The sequence below is a fragment of the Sceloporus undulatus genome, unplaced genomic scaffold, assembly GCF_019175285.1.
Source record: "Sceloporus undulatus isolate JIND9_A2432 ecotype Alabama unplaced genomic scaffold, SceUnd_v1.1 scaffold_19, whole genome shotgun sequence".
Lineage (NCBI taxonomy): Eukaryota > Metazoa > Chordata > Lepidosauria > Squamata > Phrynosomatidae > Sceloporus > Sceloporus undulatus.
Genome location: NW_024802941.1, coordinates 2,329,550 through 2,348,271, shown reverse-complemented (window position 1 = coordinate 2,348,271; position 18,722 = coordinate 2,329,550). Strand labels below are relative to the sequence as shown.

Here is an 18,722-nt window from a genome sequence, read left to right as displayed (position 1 = left end):
CTAAAAACACTTTATTTCTGTGTTGCCAAATCACAAATTTACTTTAAAAGCTTCATTAAAAATATAATGGGTGGAGCAACAAAGTCCTCTTTGGCTACAACTTTAAAGCTAGCATCGTGGAGTTATGAGAGGAACCAGAGTACAAAAAAACGAACAAACCCAAAATGCCCCGGAACGTTATTATAATTCATACCACACTGTTTCCTACAGTAGAGATGGATCATTCTTTTATCTTGAATTAGGTATATATATTCATGCACCTTCTATATGCTTTTCTGTCAGGTAGTTTATAATCTTCTGTATACACAGATTTATAATTTGCCAGGAAAAACCTGAGGGGCATTGTGTGCTTCTGAATTGTTTGAGGTTCTTTAATATGACTTAAGACCAGTTATATTCTTCCAATACTGTTAAAAGTCTTTGGAGGTGCTGGCATATAAGCCTTCTTGGGGGGGGGGGCAGTATTCGTTACTAAGCACTTTAGTGTCTGGTTTTTCCTTTTTAAAAAAATGTTATTGTGACTTTCTGGATTTTTGCCAGTCTGTGTAAATACAAAAGGTGCAACCCAATTAATATCTGGACTTATATTTGTGTTCTTGACACTTTAATTTTTATAGCATATACTGTCCTTGAGCTTTACTTTGTGCAATTAATAGTGCATTGGCATTAAACATCAAGTGAAATAGGACTCTTTGGCTGGATTAGAGAAAAATGTTTACAAGCTAATTTAACAAGTGGACAGGCAGGCAACCATAATTTTCTGTGTTCTTTCGCTATCCATATTTCCCCTTTAGATTTTAAGATGTTGTAATTCACTAACTAAAGGAGATAATAAAATCTTTGCTGATTTCAGTGACACAAACATTTTATTTTTATTGATTATGAATGCAACTGCCATTTTTAAAAACAATATACAGTTTTATGTGCAAGAATATTTAGTGTTTGTTTTTCTTTCTTTCAAAGAAAAAGAACAAAACTAGATTATGAAGACTGATGATAAGCTCTTTTAAAAAGAGAGGGGAATCCAAAGACACAAATAATGAGTTCATTAAGACTTCTGCATCCATATCTAAACTCAGGAAAACTGAGGTTTATTTCTATCAGTATGCTGATCAGTTCTTTCTTTTACTTTAACAAAAATATTGATTAATGAGCATTCTGGTTACTGAGAAGTAATTCTATCTACAGTTTGTACATGTGTCACAAGCTGTAAAATTTCCAGTTTTTAGTGCAGTTTCCAGTTTTTAGTGTAGTTTTGTGCCAAATACACTTGAGTCTCTCTAAAGTTTAGTAGCTTCTTTCTGACCACCATGTTTTCTTTTTACTCAGGATTTAATTTATTATGCACATTTAAACCATTTTTGAAGCCATAAATTCAAAGTGAGTCTCAAACTGATCTGCAGCATAATGTCCTTTCAGAAAAGGGAATTATAGGAAATTGTGTATATAGGCTGGTTTTGCTTTCCACACATACCGTATATACGCGACTATAACTCAACCTCATGTATAAGTCGAGAGTAAGTTTTGGGGGCAAAATTATGGATTTTGATATGACCCGTGGATAAGTCGAGGGTAAGTCTAAAGATCTAAAGGATGAAGCAAAGCAAAACAATGTCAAAGCATTTACAAAATTCCAGCAGACATAACTCTTTGTGCTCAGTCTTAAGGCTGGATAGATGAGAGAGTAGAGGGAGCCAGTGCTTCCAGGACAGATTATACTCTTGATTTTCACCAGGGGATGGTTTCTTCTTTTAAATAAGAGTTAAGGCACATTACTTACATTGACCCATGGATAAGCTGACTCAGGTTTTTTTGGGTCAATTTTTCTAGACTTATACATGAGTATATACAGTAAACCCTGTCACCATTTAAAAAGAACTTCCTTATGACTTTGCAAATGTCAGCATATAAATAAGTTAACATTTTAGAGAAGGAAGAAACTTTTTTGTTCTTCACATAGTGCCCCCATCTCCACCTAGTCCATCAACAAGGGGCACTGTGTGAAGAACAAGTTTCTTCTCTAAAACATTAACTTATTTATATGCTGACATTTGCAAAGTCATAAGGAAGTTCTTTTTAAATGGTGACAGGGTTTATGTGTGAAAAACAAAACCAGCCTATATACACAATTTTATTTTAATGAGCCAAAGCATAAAATTTCATTACATGTACGCACTAAGTAATTATCATTGCATTTATTGGGATTTACTTCCAGTGGGTAAGTGGGCACAAGATTGTAGTCTTTGGCATACAAAGGCCTGTCCTGGATTGTGGACTGTTTAAAATGCACCAACATGGAACTGCTTAGGATGTCTTCTATCAGCACCTCTACATCAAATCTCACACAAAGGAAATATATCACAGAACGATGTGCCAACGTAAGCATTTAGAATGTGCCAATGAATTTATTGTGCGAGTCTGGTAACACCTCATTTGACCATCTTACTTCTGGTTTTGAAGAACACCAAGAGGCAGAAGTCTCTGCTGAACCACATTCATCTTAACAGCAGAAATCAATCGTGAGAATCGGGCTGATGCAGTTTCCCAACACTGTCTCAATGTTTCCAAGCAAGTTTCATCAGGACAGCAAAAAGCACTTCTCAGAACTGGTTCTCCTAATATTCTGTTCATACTTTAATATAATCTCTCTCTTTCTCTCTAAAAATAGCTTCTCTTCTAATAATTTCCCTTGTCTCCTCCTTCCGCTCCTCCTCCTCCTCCTCCTTGTGGTGCATTCCATTCATGGTAGGAACCCTGTTCATGTGGTGAATTTTCTAGTTGTGAAATCTGAGATGTTTCTGTGGTGGGGATCTGCCCTGATGAGGTTCTCATTGAACTTGAGCTTGGTTCATCTCTGGTTCTCCATACTTTTGTTTGCCAGAAGAGTTTTACAGCAGCCCTATAAAACAAGTGACAACCAAACCAAGAAGCAAATTTAAGCACATTTGGATAATTTTAAATGGGGTTAAGACAAAAAATACTTTCAAAGAGATATGAACATAGTGTCACTTCCACACATATATACATACATTTTAGTTCTGTTTCATTATTTTTTCTTCTCAGAGCCAGAAAACTCAGAGAAGGTCTGTTTCTGGGTCAAAACAATTTTGGATGAGATCAGTGGCTTCGTTTTTTGTAGATTTTTTGGGCTATGGGGCCATGTTCTAGAAGAGTTTATTCCGGACGTTTTGCCAGCAGCTGTGGCTGGCATCTTCGGAGATCAATGGCTTGTTTCAAGGAGTGGTTTGAGTGTTGGACTGTGACTTTAGAGACTAGGGTTCGGTTCCCAGCTCAGCAAGTCACATGCTCTCAGCCTCAGAGGAAGGCAATGGCAAACCACCTCTGAACAAATCTTGCCAAGAAACCCCCATGACAGGTTTGCCTTAAAGTCACCATAATTTAGAAATGAGTTGAAGGTATACAACACACACAAACCCATCAAATCACTGGGATTTATTTAAGGGTTTACTCTTATGTAAGCCTTTACTTAAGGGTTGACTCCAATTACTCTAGCCATTGAATCATCTTGATTCATCTTAAAGCAGAATTTAAAAGTGGGACAATGTGTATACAGTGAGCTGCAATCCCATTCTCAAGCAATTTTTATACAACAGATATACCCATGTATGAAGGTACATTTTTCTGTGTCACACCATGTCAGAAGCAGTCAGTGGCTCAACTGTCAGTGGGCAGTTAATCAATACTGGATTTGACAGGAGCAAAGCCATGGTGCTGAACCTAATAGAGTCCTGCACTGTAGATGCTGTTGTTGTGTGCCTTCAAAACATTTCCGACTTATGGCAACCTTAAGGCAACCTGATCACAGGGTTTTCTGGGGTTGAGTGAGTGTGACTGGGGATTTGAAAACTGATCTCCAGAGTAATGGCCCAACACCATGCTGGATCTAGCACTGTGGAGAGTGCACATATAACAGGGAGTAGCTCCCATAAAACCCAGTGTAAATTCATCATCCCAGAGCCATATGCAGCATCTGCTAATGGTTCATCTGGCTTAGTGTGGTCCATACAGACTGGCAGCATTGTGTCTATGAGGTGTGAGAGAGAAGTCTGTCCCAGAACTAGATGAAGATACGCATTTGGCCTGGGGCTTTCTGCAGGCAAAGCTAGTGCTTTTCTGAGCCATGTGTGTACTCCATTAAGTTTCCTGTTTCTCTATTTCTACCCAATATTCCATGAGCAGGGGACCTTTTTCAACATGAGGGCCATATTCAATTACAGAGAAATTGATGGGAGGTAGCATTCCAGTAGTGGGCAGGGACAAAAATAAAAGGGTGGTATCTCAAAATACCAGCAAATTGAGTTCTTCCTGCTGCTAACTGAGCCTTAGGAGATGCATTTCAACTGTTTAAAGTGGGGGAAAGACCGTACAAAAGCTTGGAAACTATCAAGCACCATGGGGCAGAGTGCATGGTCACCTGGAGAACTCAAGTTAGATTCGGGGGAGGGGGGGTTCAGCATTAAGGACTGGGTTTTCCCATGGCTGCAGCATAATACAGTAACTACAATGGGACCTTGTCATCCGCTGGGGTTTGGTTCCATGATCCCCTGTGGATAACAAAATCCGTGGATGCTCGAGTCCCATTAAATATAATGGCAGAGCAAAATGGTGTCCCTTATATAAAATAGAAAATCAAAGTTTGCTATCAGGAACTCATACTGTTTTTGAATATTTTCAAGCCGTGGATGCTTGAATCCGTGGATAAAAAATACGTATATAAGGAGGGCTGACTATATATTGCTTTCATTTTAAAGTAACACTTTTTGGTCATTTTTCAAACATCAGGTTATGAGTACAGTGTGCCCGTGTCATACGCGGGTGCCTTTTATGCGGCTTCCAGCTTATGCTGAAAGCCCCATGCCATTCAATGAATGGTGCGCGTGCCTGCGCCCCATTATCCTCAATGGGACTCGAGCATAGGCGGAACTTGCCTTACACAGTGGGGTCTGGAACGGATCCCCTGCATAAGGCAAGGGACCACTGTGCTAACATCAGAACAGTTTGCCTAATTCTGTTTCCTCTACTGACTGTGTATACTATTTCTTGTACTTTCTAAAAAGCTAATTTGCCTTCAGCTCCTTTCATTTTGAGTGTGCTCTGCCATGCAGCTTTCTGGGCCTAAAACTGATGCCCCATCATTTCCCTTGTCCTCCTTTAAAGCTCATAGCTTTGCAATGCTTTTCCCATATCTCCCTAAATTTATCTCTTCTTTATTTTGCCATTTTGATTGTTCATCTCATGTGAAACCATCTGGCATTATATGAAACCCCATCCCATTTCCTCACTGACAAAGAAGCATGGCCACACTAGCCAGTGTATGTGTGTATATCTGAGCTTGGAAAAATACTTTCTAAACATAGCTAATTAAAGTTATAGTTGTAACATCCCCCAAAGCAGTTAATTACTGCTACTACTGCTACAATTTTTTAAAGTAACACTATTTTGCCACCTCTCTAAAATGTTCAATTTCTTTCCTTTTTAAATTAAATATCTCAATGCGATAAATTGCCTGCCTATGGTCTGAAACAGACTCTCCTCCCATCTTCTGTTGTCATCATCTCAACATCTACAAAAAAACCAGAAGGCAGCCACACCAAACATGGCACAAACCAAGGCTTGAACCATAGGATATTTCTCATCCAGCATTTAATATGACCACACCCATGAAACCAATTAAAAGTTTCAGTTACACTGCAAAACAGGTGAAGTTATTTCTCTGTAACTTCTCATGTACTGTAGTTATGCCCTAGTTATTTCAGAAAGGGAATTACTTTCAGGCAACTAGTTATTTTAACTAGTTGCTTCAATGCTCCAGTATACCTGCATTGTTAATGTTGTTGTTATGTGTCTTCATGTCACTTCTGACTTATGGCAACCCTAAGGTGAATGTACTATAGGGTTTTCTTGGCAAGATTTGTTCAGAGATTTCCCTTCCCCTTGTTACCCCAGGATTCAGCCCTCTATCACCCCTATTTGACCTCTGATATCAAATCAATATCAAAAAGGGAGACTGCCAGGAGCTAGCCACCAGGGAGCTTCCCAGTGCAAGAAACCAGCCATACCACATTAGGACATCCAGATGGCTCAGCATGGGAGAAACCCAAGGCACTCAGCCGACATCATCCCAAATCGAAATCAGGATACATCCTTCACTAAGGAGAGTAATGGTGGTGAGCTGGACTTGAGAACTATCTGCATACAACAGACAAAGGGAGTTTCCTTCTGAGAATGAAACTCTTTTGTCAGAGAACATTCATGTTGACTGTCTGGATGTTCTTGCATATTGCACCCCATTCTGCCCTAGGCAAGTCACTTAAGTCTTTCAACTCCTGAAACAGTGCCCTCAGGACATGTTTCTTGATGTAAATGCATGTGTCCAGATAACAGCAAATTGGTCTAGTTTGAAGCTGGACAGAACCTCTGTTCAGTTTCAGCTGAACGTCTCAGTAGCCAGCCACTCCACCTATTGCAGGCAGCTACTGAACCATCCTCATTCTGGTAACTCTGCAATCTGAGCTACACTTTGGATCGGTACAATATTACTTCTTAGCCACCCTGCAGCTCACTATTACCTACTATTATCGTTAGTTCTTGTGAGTGTGCTTGTGAGAGTGGATTCTCCTTTTTAAATAAACTAAGGCCCGGTACATAAGGGCCTTTGTGATGCCCTCATCACGTGCTAGGGTTGCCTGGGGGCGGAGCGCCTACACGCAACCATCACACGTGATGAGGGCGTAACAATGTTTTGTAAACGCTGTGCAGGTGTCCGCACGGCACCACGCAGAGCTTACCGCACTCATTATACTGCCACCGCAGGGTAAAAAGAGCTCGCTTTTCACGGGTTCCTTTTTTTCTGCAGGGAAGCCACACAGTTTGGCAGCTGCGACTTCCCTGCGGAGGAAAAACAGGCGCCGTCAGGCCTCCCTTTTTGGGAGGTCTGTACCGTGCCTAAATTAATCTGGAAAACCAAGTCTAGAGTTCTCTGGGTTTGGAACCACTACAGAAAGGCTGAGATGCCCAGTTTTATGATACCAAAGTCTTCTCACTAAATCAATTTCCTCATTGAATACAATTTGTGGGCACCCTGTTGGGACCTTCTGTAATTTAAGTAACACTCTTAGGCTGAGAGCATATGACTTGCCCAAGGTCACCCAGTGGATGTCATGGCCAAGTGGCGAATCAATATCTGGTCTCCAGAGTCACAGTCCAGAGCTCAGACCATTATGCCACCCTGGCTCCTACTGTTCAATAATAAGTACAAACTTTAAATGAAGAAATTCCCAGGTTCAATTCCCAATATTTCTATATTGCACATAGCAACACTAGTATTTTATAAGATGAAGGTTTATCTCTGAATAACAGCACATTTTGCATTTCCCACTTTGTAGAAATCATACAAATCATGCCTAACTCACACAGATTTCAGACTACAGTTTACATACAACCTAGATTTTGTGTGTGTGTGTTACCGTCAAGTTGCCTATCAAACTTATGATAACCCCATGATTTTTTTAGGGTTTTCTTAGGCAAGGAATACTCAGAAGTGCCAATTCCTTCCCTTGAAATTTAGCCTAAACACTTGGTACTCCTTGGCAGTCTCCCATCCAAATATTAATCAGACCTGACCCTGCTTGACATACAAGGTTAGAAGGTGTTGTGTCTTTAGGCATATTTAGGCATATCTGCATATTTGTGTTCATATTCATACCTGAACATACTACAGGTACTCCTTCCCCTATGTTGGAAGGGTGGGATAAATGTGACAGTTGTTAACCAATAGCAAAACCTAATACCTTTTTGGCTCAGATACATACCAGTTAAGAATTATGAAGATTATTGCAAAGATCACGCCAACACAGACAATGACTCCAGTGATGAGGACGAACACCAATACTATATCTGTGCTTTGCTTTTTGGACCGCCGTGTCTCCAGTTCTACAGTGAAGAAAAACTGTTATTATTTTTTGAAATGGAAATGTTCTATTAAATAAGATAATCAAGAAGATTGAAAAAAATACACTTTTTTTAAAAAAAAGAGAGAAGGTAATTCTTCACTGCCTTTAAAGAACAAATAAAGTACAAACAAATACCTGTGAAAAATGCAAAAAGTAGTTGTATGTGCGGTATTTGTTTCTGAATAAAAAGTTTGAAATGTCATAAGAAAATTTGATTAAAGTTGTTTAGGTTTCTATAATACTCAACGAAGCTATCCTGAGCTGCATAAAGGAGTGTCTTTTAACAGACAGAGCAGTTACAGGATCAGTTAGTCACAGTCACCTTAAGTAAAACTGTTCTGAGGACACTATGTACAGATCCGTAACTACAATTGGAAAAGACTGCAGGAAGGATTAAGGGTGCAGCAGCAGAAAAACCTGACATATGGGGATGCTAAACAAGTAAACAGGCACAATCACTTACAGCAGTACTTCTGTCAGAAATTGACTTAGTAAACTGCAATAACCCTTTAAAATGTTATATAAAAGCATTTTAATGAGTGTAAGGTTAAGGTAGGTTATGTAAACAAAATGTTGAACATCATGAGGATTGTTTGGAATACTACACAGAGCTTAAATAGGAGTAGAATTTAAAGGTATTTTGACTAAACTAAGGAGAGACTGTAGTATGGGTGAACATGAAGAAAAGTGATCCTTGGAAAATGTTGTATCCATGTCAACAACTTGGCACACAAAACAGATAATGAAGGAAGCTTTCAGACTTCACACCTCCCCATGATTGGGCACTCTTTATTTAAGGCAGTTTTTAAGATGTTATTTTAGGCTGGTAATACTATAACATGATGACAGTTTATCAATATGAGTTTACCAAGAGATTGAATTACTAGATTACTTTCTAAAATACTTTGAAGGTCCCCTTTTCTTGGGGCATAGTGGTTAAATGCCAGTACTGCAGCCACTCACTCACAAACTCACAAGATTATGAGTTCAATCCCATCTAGGGGCTCAGGGTCAACTCAGCCTTTCATCCTTCCAAAGTCGCTAAAATGAGTACCCAGCTTGATGGGGGCAATTAGCTTACAGTTGTAAACCGCTCAGAAACTGCTGAGCATGGTATGAAGTGGTATATAAATGAAGCTGCTATTGCTATATTAATCATCACTAAAGATGCCAGAAATACTGGGAAAGAATTTCAGAAAACACGACTGATTGGACATACATGTCACTGTTTAGTCACCTCACTATGGAAAAAAGCACAAGAGTAAGACATGTTCAGAAATATCATATAGTAAAGTCTTCCTGGGACTTTAACCATTTCAGGTTGCAGGTATGGAATTGCAAAGCTAATGCTTTCTTATGCAACAATCCCTGGTCTTGTGGAAAGGCAGCATATCAGACTAAAAGAAGGACTGTGCCCTGGCCTTCTTCTCACACTAGTTTTTTATGTGCATGTTACTTTGTTTTGCATGTTACTGTTCCTGCTGCTTTCTTTTAAATCCACACAAATTACTAGCCAACATCATCATCATCATCCTCATCATCATTTTTTACTAGTCGCTTTGGCAAGTGAGAAAACAAAGAAAGAAAAGTCTGACCTTTACTACAGAGGTTGGTGGATTTGAAAATAGAACTTTATCATACCAGACTCATAAAGTGTCACAATCATGTTAGTCTTGGAAATGCAAACATACCGGTTTGGGAACATTCATTCTCACACAGCTCTTCCAAATTGCCATGGTGCTGCTTCTGTCTCCTCCACACTGATTTCCATAACCCCACCTCCCTGCCCTATGCCCTTGCCAGCATGCCTTTCAGTCTGTATTTATTTTTATTTTTTATCACAATTGTACAATTGATGGCAGTCTATTGAGTTGGTAGTACTGAAAGAGTGGGGCAGGACCCCTGGGGGCATGAAACTTGGAGGCTCTAACCTTACCTTCTCTTCCTTTTCCTCCTCCTCCCAATTTTTTATGTGTAAATTTACACATTAGTTGAGTTGAATATTGCATTGTTTACATAAAACTGTTCAAATTTGAATGATGTTATTTCCATGTAGATTATTATAATATGAATATACATGAATGTACAAATGAAAATATGCACACTAAATAAACAAAATATTTTTATTCTTATACTGTTTCAAGGCAGGGACATGACATCTGTATGAAGATGTAAAGGGAGGAGCCGAGGGTAAAAAGTCTGAGTACCACTGCATTAAGTAACAAAAAAGAAATAAAGAAAAGAAATTGGGCAGAGGAAGGAGAAAATCCACCTGCCTGGGAATAGCAAGGAGGAGAGGAGTATAATCTTGGCCACTGGCACCACATGACTGCCAGCATATCAGAACTGCTTCAGAATGAACTTATCACATGTCAACAGTGGAAAAGCAGAGTGAGTGGGAGGTATCGATGGATTTTGCCCATGATTGAAAAGGAGTACTGCAGCAACGGATGGACTGCAGACCAGCTGCTGGATAGACACTGCACTGTTTGATAAGGTATGGCTACAGACTTCCCTGCTCTAATTCCATTTTTCAAGCCTCATGTGATGAAGTTCATAATTCCACAATGGCCATGGAGGAAGGGGTTTCCTCCAGAGAATCCAAACTGACTGAGAAGGAATGGATCGCTGCCTCTGCCACAGCCAATGGGGAAGTATAACAGACCAAGAGAGGAAGAGCAGAGTGATCCATTCCACAGGCAGACTGCTGCATTTCTGGGCTAGATATGAAGGAAGAAGTCCCTTCTTCTGTGGACAGCATGAAAATGCATCACACTCTCTAAGAAGAGATGGTACAAGTCATCCTTCAGCCAGCTCATTCTGCTTTTGTGTCAAACAGGTCAGTCATAAGGTTGCCTAGCTTTTCTGATCACAGCAGACATTGTGGGCCCTTGGTATTTGCTGGGGTTGGGTTCCATGACCCCCTGTGGATACCAAAATCCATGGATGCAGAACTCCCATTATATACAATGGCATAGTAAAATAGTATCTCTTATATAAAATAGCAAAATCAAGGATTACTATTTGGAATATATTCAAGTCATAGATGGTTAACTCCTTGGATAAAGAATCCATAGATATGGAGGGCCGACTGTATACGAATTGGGAAGAGGCTGGATTTTTACCTTGCTTCTAAGTAATATTCCCATAATTACTTACAATTTAAACTTTCATAAAAACATGGTGAATATACAAACAAAATGCATTTCAAAGAAAGCAGTATTTCGATCTAACAGATTTTGGCCAGCTTCCTGTTATTTATTTATGTGTACGCAAGTGCAGCCATATAATGAAGATATAGTGCAGAAAGAAGAAAGTGCAGCTATATTCAGGAGAGCTATATAAAAGATATGATAAAATGAATGACACATGGAATGAGGAACCATATGAAGAGGAAGCCCAAACCCTATAAAGCAAGGCAGAAGATGCAATAAGAGAAACTGAGAAGAATAAATCACCAGGAACTGATGATATTCCAATTTCCACAATCCACTCAGACAGAATCAACTCAAGAGTGAACTAAAATATGCCAACAAATATAGAAAATAAAACAATGGCCAACAGACTGGAAGCGATCAATATACATCCCCATTCACCGAAAAGGAGACACAAAAGATTGTAGTAACTATAGGACACATAGTATTAATTTTCCATGTATGTAAAATTTCCATGCAAGATCAAAATTCTGCAACATAGACGCCAATCATATATCAGAGAAATTCCAGAGGTGCAAGTGGGGTTCAGGAAAGATAGAGGCACTAAGGACCACATTGCGAACATACGATGGATAATACCACCAAAGAATTCCAAAAGAAAATCAGTGGGTGCTTTATAGACTATAGCAAAGCCTTTGACTCAAAGGTAGTTAACAACAAAAAACAACAATGAATGCAGCTTATGCGTAGGTAAGCCACATTTTGAATGGAGTGCATAGTGTTATTCACTCGCTCTTGTGCTCTATCCAAAACCCTCCAGTGCCTCCCCTCCATTATCAGGTCCCTACTGCTGTTGGGGAGGGGAGGGGAGATGATTCAGATCATGAAAATCCAGGTGCTCTGCCATCCCAGAGGAAGGAAAAGGTACCCACCCACTCCCAACACACATTAAGCTGTGACCAGCTACTTCATCTGAATCACTTCTCTCCTCTTTTTCCAACAGCTAAGCTACAGCAGTATGGGCCCTCCTGGCGCTTGACAGCTGCTGGCACCTGGAGGACAGAGACCTGTGTGTGCAGAGCTACATGCTGATGTACAATCTTGGCCCTTATCTGTGAGTACAACACACAGTGGTGTTTGTGTATGTGCCTTCAAGTCACTGGTTGACTTATGATGACACCATGAATTTCTGAGAGTTTTCTTAGGCAAGGTACATTCAGAGATGATTTTGCTGGTTCCTTCCTCTGAAATATAGTCTACTGCACCTGGTACCCCTTGGTGGGCTCCCATCAAAGTCCTAACCAGAGCTGACCCTGCTTAGCTTCCAAAATCAGATGGGAGCTGGTGCCTTTAGGATATTCATGTAACATAACCTATTTGTTTAAGACAAAGAGAAGAGCAAGATATTGCATGACATTCCTTTCCTTTCCTTTCTCAGTTTGGCTAAATAGCTGGAACAATAACTAACTTTTGCAAAGGAGTTCCGGAGCCAATTGTGCTCCCAATTTATATCTCTGTGACAGTGGAAGAGTACTTCCTCCTATTTGCAGGGACACCAAATTTTGCATAGCAGTTTCCTCCTTTCTTGCACCAGGAGAAGGCAATGAGGCTGTACACCCTCTTCACACCCTCCACAGAAAAGAGGATCTTCAACAGAAAACCTTGAAGAGAAACAAAGCCTAAATAGGAAGAAACTTTGACTCTGTGGGAGGTTTCTTTTCCTACAGAAGGTGAGCAGACAGTCCTGGGGCCTGACAAAAAGTCCCCATGCCTTCTTTTGACTCAGGAAAAAGGTAAGATGTCCTAAGACTGTTGCCTTTCGGGAACACAAGGTGAGTAACAGTTTAATTCCACAGCGAAAGCAAAAGCAGCACTGTTGAATATTCTGTGTTCTGCAAGACACCACCAGTGTTACTGGCATTCTGTATACTGCTTTCACACAATGACAAATGTGGCTGATGTGTCACACGGACTTTACAGGGCATGCAACTCCCTCTGCCTTCATAGGAAATGAGGTGAACTAATGAAAACAACGCATCAAAATTGCCTCAGCGCAGCCAACTGTATCATGTTCATGTGGGTGCTGGTACCATTTCTGAAAATTGACCAACTGCTGCTCCACCTCCTCTCCCCTGTTGTTGCCAACACACTTGCTCACATGGGTGACAGAACAAGGAGCACACACTAGATCTTGTCTGGCTCTCTCTTCACATGGCAAGAGAATAATCATCCTCTTCACTTAAAATACATTCCCTCCCCTGCAGAAGTAGTATCAGAAAACATGAATAAACTGTGTTATATCATTGGTTTTGTCAAAAGCCAGTTAAGAACTAAAACAAGTTGGAGAATGAAATAGTCTGATGGTGCTGCAGAAAGAGCATGGGTAGAGTTCAGGTATTAAGGAGAATTCAGCTATCAATGAGTTATTCTTTGTGGAGACAATGGCCCTGTACAGAACGGCCTGAAAGGCCGGCATGGGGGCAGAGTTGGGGCATCGCGTCCAGATGACACACGCCCTGACTCCGCCCCTAGGGCGCCATGGCTCTGAACACCGCTCCACATGGTGTGCTGTGTCATGATGCTCCTCCGGTGCTACATCCATATGATACAGTGCTGAAGGAGCACCATATAGTTGTGCTGTCACGGCTATGCCGCTCTTTCAAGGGCCTCAGCGTGAGGTTGCTGCAGCCCCAATTTGATAAGGAAAGGAGTGGTGTCCTGCCACCCCTTTGGGGTAGTGTGTCAAGCCCCAATAAAAACTTGAAGTGAAGGGTGAGGGTTTGATTTATAGTAAGTAAAAGGAGGAGTTAATAATGAGAAAAATGGCAAGCAGCAAGTAGCTTAACATCTACCAGCAGAGCACCAGTTGATTCTCAGCAAATCAGCAAGAACTTCTGACTTCTAATTGTTTAGCAACAGAAATAACAAAATGACTTTCCCCAACCCCAAAATATAGTGAAATAAAAATATCTGGGATGGAATGGGTAATAGAAGTGTAGGCTCTATTTTGTTGTTGTTGGTTTGGAGTGTGTGGAAACAGTCTATCCTCTGTTCAGTTCCACTACTCAAAACAGATTATTCATTCATAGTGTTTTAATTCAAAGTATGTATCACAAAGGATTGCTGTAACTATGGAAGCATTGCATTAATTTTCTGTGCAAGCAAAGTCATGCTTAAAATTCTACAGCAAAGACTCCTACCATATATGGACTTAGAAATTCCAGAGATCCAAGCTGGGCTCAGAAAAGAAAGAGGCACTAGGGACCATATTGCAATCATACGATGGCTAATAGAGTACACCAGAAGACAATCAGCTTTTACTTTATAGACTACAGAAAAGCTGTTGACTGCATAGACTGTGAAAAAACTATGGACTGCTCTTAAAGAAATGAGGGTACCACTACATTTGATCATCCTGATGAATAACCTGTACTCAGGACAGGAGGCTAAAGTTAGAACAGAATACAGAGAAACAGAATGGTTCCCAAATGGCAAGAGGAGTCAGTCAAGGCAGCATTCTATCACCCTATTTGTTCAATTCATATGCAGGAAATATCATACATAGAGCATGTTTATACTTGGAGGAAGGGAGAATGAAGATTAAAGGAAGGGACATCAATAATTTATGTATGCAGACAACACCATACTACAGTCACCCCTTCTAACTCGTGGATCTGAGATCCACAACTTCGATTATGCATGGAGGGGTGACCTCTGTTATTTCTAATGGTGCGCACGCACCTGGACAACACACACAGGCGCACACCTTATTCAAGCCTATGGCTTGAATACATGCGAGCCTCTGTTTTCGCAGGGGGGTCTGGAATGGATCCCCTGTGCAAACAGAGGGCCAGCAATACTAGCAAAAAACAACAAAGACTTGGAATGACTGCTGAGGAAAGTTTAAAAAGCAAGTGAAAAGGCAGGCATACTATTGAACATTAAGAAAACAAAAGTAATGACCATGGAGGATATACATAAATTCAACCTAGATGAGAAGGAAATTGAAATAAAGATTTCCCACACCTTGGATCAATCAATGATGGTTAAGTAAGCCAATAGAATGAAAATCAACTCATTTGAAATATACCCTGTATAGCAAAAAGACAAACAAATGAGCCCTAGAACAGATCAAGCCTGAGTTCTCCCTGGAAGTCAAGATGACCTAAGGTGAGCCTGTCATATTGAAAGACTGCATACCAGAAGGATAGACTCCATCAAGAAGGCCATGGCCCTGAACCTGCAAAACCTGAGCAGAGCAGTCCAGGAAGGGAGGCTTGGAGATATCTCATTCACAGGGTCACCATGAGCCAGTCGACTCGAAGGCCGTTAACAACAACAAACGTATCATTTGAACCAGGCTTCAGTTTCTGGTTCTTCAGCGTTCAGTGAGAAACAAATTTAGTCCCACAAGCCTGAAATCTACTTTTTCACATTCACCCTCTAGTCTAGAATTTTATTGGAACCCTCCCAACACCAACATAATTGGTGGTTAAATGTAAGAGGTCAACAGTAGATAAATTAGTGGCAAAGTTGGGTAAAATGAACAAAGAGTCTTGTGTCACCTTAAAGACTAGGAAATTTATTATAGGATGAAGGTTTTTGTTTTTGTTGTTATTTTTGTTGCCACAAAATAACATGGTTATCCTTTTGTAAAATGGGGAAAATGTTCCATACTGCTAGCTTTCAGCTGATACCAGTTTCATTCACTGGGGAAATGAGGGAAATTGTTTGTGTAAATTGTTTCCCTGCCTTTGATATTTATATCCACTCATCTCCCTGCTGGCCTAAATTGATAAATGAAAATAGCTAAACTGCACATTGCAAGGAAGACAACAATATCATAGTTTATATAGGGAAGGTCCCACCAGGTGCAAAATCTTATCATAACCACTACCTGAGAATGATATTATTCTATTCCTCTTACAATTCATTTTTAAAGATCCACACATAGTTTTAATTGCAAGCTGGTCACCTCTTGAATACTTGCTGCTTTCATACTATCAAGAGGAGATTCTACTTACAGTCTGCATGTGTGAACTGAGTCCCATTGTGTATCTCATGTTGAGGAAAAGACGGAATATAAAACCCCAAAATAAATAATGTTAGGGGTACTAATGGTAGGAATAATGTTTAACAGCAAAATAGATCCTAAAGAAGAGGCTACTTTGACCATTTCATCACCAATTATTATTGTTGTTGTATGCCTTCAAGTCATTTCCTATTTATGGTGACCCTAAGGCAAACATATAATGGGCATGGCAACATTTGTTCAGAGGGGATTAGCCACTGCCTTCCACTGAGGCTGAGAGATCACCCAGTGGATTTACATGCTTGAGACAGGATTTGAACCCTGGTCTCCAGAGTCCTAGTCCAATGCTCAAACCACTACACCATACTAGATGCCAATTAAGTAAAGGCTAAAAATAGACCATAATTATCAGTTTTTAGCTACTTAGCCTTAATGCTTGTTGTTTTGGCAGGTAATCAAGTTCTTAGAAGGAAAGTATGCCAACTGAAACACCGCAGAAGTGCCATAAGACAGACACACAATGGTTGCAATGATGCAACTTCTCTAGGAGATACATTAGTGTAAATGCACAGAGCTGAGAAGTGCAAGAAAAACTATACAAAGATCATAAGAAACTAACTGACACAGCTCACTTGACTGGTGGCTGATTTTTTTGTTTGTTTTATCCATAAAGAATAGATTAAACGTACTTTGAAGCTGACCAAGCCTAATATTTTCTGCCGTTTCCTGTGACTAACTCAGAATTAAGAACATGAGCGTACTCAGGGCAACAGTACAAAGTAGCCTAGGTCTTCCTTATTTCTCACCCCTAATTTCTATAAATATGAACCTGTGTATTCATGGCAACTTTTCAGTGAACAGCTATTGATATTCCATGCCTAATGCCTTCTCAGCAAGGTAACTTAGAAAACAACGAGATCCACATCAATCCTCTCTGAAATCAAATGGCATTGGAGAAAATATCTATTAATATCTGCAGACTCAGGAAGGAAAAATATACTTAAGAAGAAATATTTCCCAACCCTCTCCAATTCTGTCAATTTTCCAACTGTGTCAACTCATTCAGTTGTTGTTACTGTGACACAGAGGAAGCATTAAGGGGGAGGGGGGGAGGAAATCCTCTGCAAACTGTTTTCCTTCTTTGGAAACTAGGGATAGGGTGTTCAGAATCAGCACTATTGGCCAGTTGTGAATCTGTGTGCTGTGCAGAGTGTCTGAACCAGCAGACATTCCTAATTACAAATTGTGAGGCACGTGCACAAAAATCCAAGTGGAGTTATCACAGAGAATGGTCTTGTTCACTGCTCTCAAGGCTGTTTTCCAGTTTATACATTTCAGTTTTAAGAAAGATTATTAGAAACAAAAGAAGCTGAGCCTCCTTCATCTTTTGTAGTTGAAAGGAAGATGAAATAAAAGAAGGAACCTACAAAAATTTCCTCTTTAAAATACTTATTAGAAGTGACAGGTGCCATGCCTTCTTTCTCATCCTACCGCCCTAGTTATGAATAGGTTCTCAAGACATGCCTTACTCAAGGACCATCTCTAATCTCTATATTCAGGTCTTTCCTGTAGATGACAGACAGCTCCTCCGCCCCATGTTAACATAGTTTTAATCGCAAGAGAATTCTTCCACAGCCACTACTACTCAACTCAAAATGTAAGTAACTCTCAACTGTAGCAGAATAGAGAAGGGCATTGTCACAGGAGAAAGCAGGAGGAAAGATGTTTTCTTTTCATGTTGATTTCAGGCTTCCTTTGAAGCCTTGCAATTGATATTGACTCTGAGTGGCAAAATTCAAGATGACAGCTGCAAATAGTACATCAGCAAAATTTTTCATCTGCAGCACTAAGAGATCATTACAAAGGGCCTGGGGAGAACTGAACAAGGTGTCACCAGCTGCTTCTGTTAAACTGCCTGATCTTCCTGTCTTTTGAAATCAGTAAGGGGAGGAAATACAGAAAAAAGGAAATGCAGATTAAATGCAGTATAGTAATAAATTAATAGAAAATAATGATATTTTTAAACAGGTTGTGCGCTGCCAGTATAAAAATATGGTTTTTCAAAACTGTTTTCTCCCATGGTTAGTTAAAGGTAAAGGTAGTTCCTTAACATGAATGTCTAGTCATAACCAACTACAGGGGGCAGTGCTCATCTCTGTTACTAAGCCGAAGAGCCAGCATGGTCCTAGGACTGCTCTAGTGGTCATGTGGTCAGCACGACTGCACCAAACACTGTTACCTTCCCACCAAAGTGGTACCTATTTATCTACTTGCATTTGCATGCTTTCCAATTGCTAGGTTGGCAGAAGCTGGGACTAGTGACAGGAGCTCACCCCATCATGCAGCACATGTGCCTCGAACTGCTAACCTTCCAATCATCAAATTGGAGTCTTAACCACTAAGCCACGGCATCCCCCATCAAGTGGCAGTGCTGCAATTATTTTAACAGAAATCCATTTTTCTCATTTGTTATTCCATCTATAGTTGGCAAATTCAGAGATAGTAGTTTTTCCCATAAAGATTAATTTTAGAAACAAAATATATATTTAAAAATTATGAACT

General features: G+C 40.0%; 1 protein-coding gene across 1 annotated transcript in view; it reads right to left on the bottom strand.

Moving 5' to 3' along the window:
- Positions 1 to 1,909: 1,909 nt before the first annotated feature.
- The window catches only part of LOC121917482 (sperm acrosome membrane-associated protein 1-like), a 29,176-nt gene continuing 12,363 nt past the window's right edge, over positions 1,910 to 18,722 (bottom strand). Inside the window, exons 6-7 of the mRNA XM_042443496.1 lie at positions 7,833 to 7,953; positions 1,910 to 2,899 (exon numbers count right to left, since the gene is read on the bottom strand). Coding sequence (XP_042299430.1) covers positions 2,677 to 2,899; positions 7,833 to 7,953 — 344 coding nt within the window. The 3' untranslated portion in view covers positions 1,910 to 2,676. The remainder of the gene's footprint in view (positions 2,900 to 7,832; positions 7,954 to 18,722) is intronic.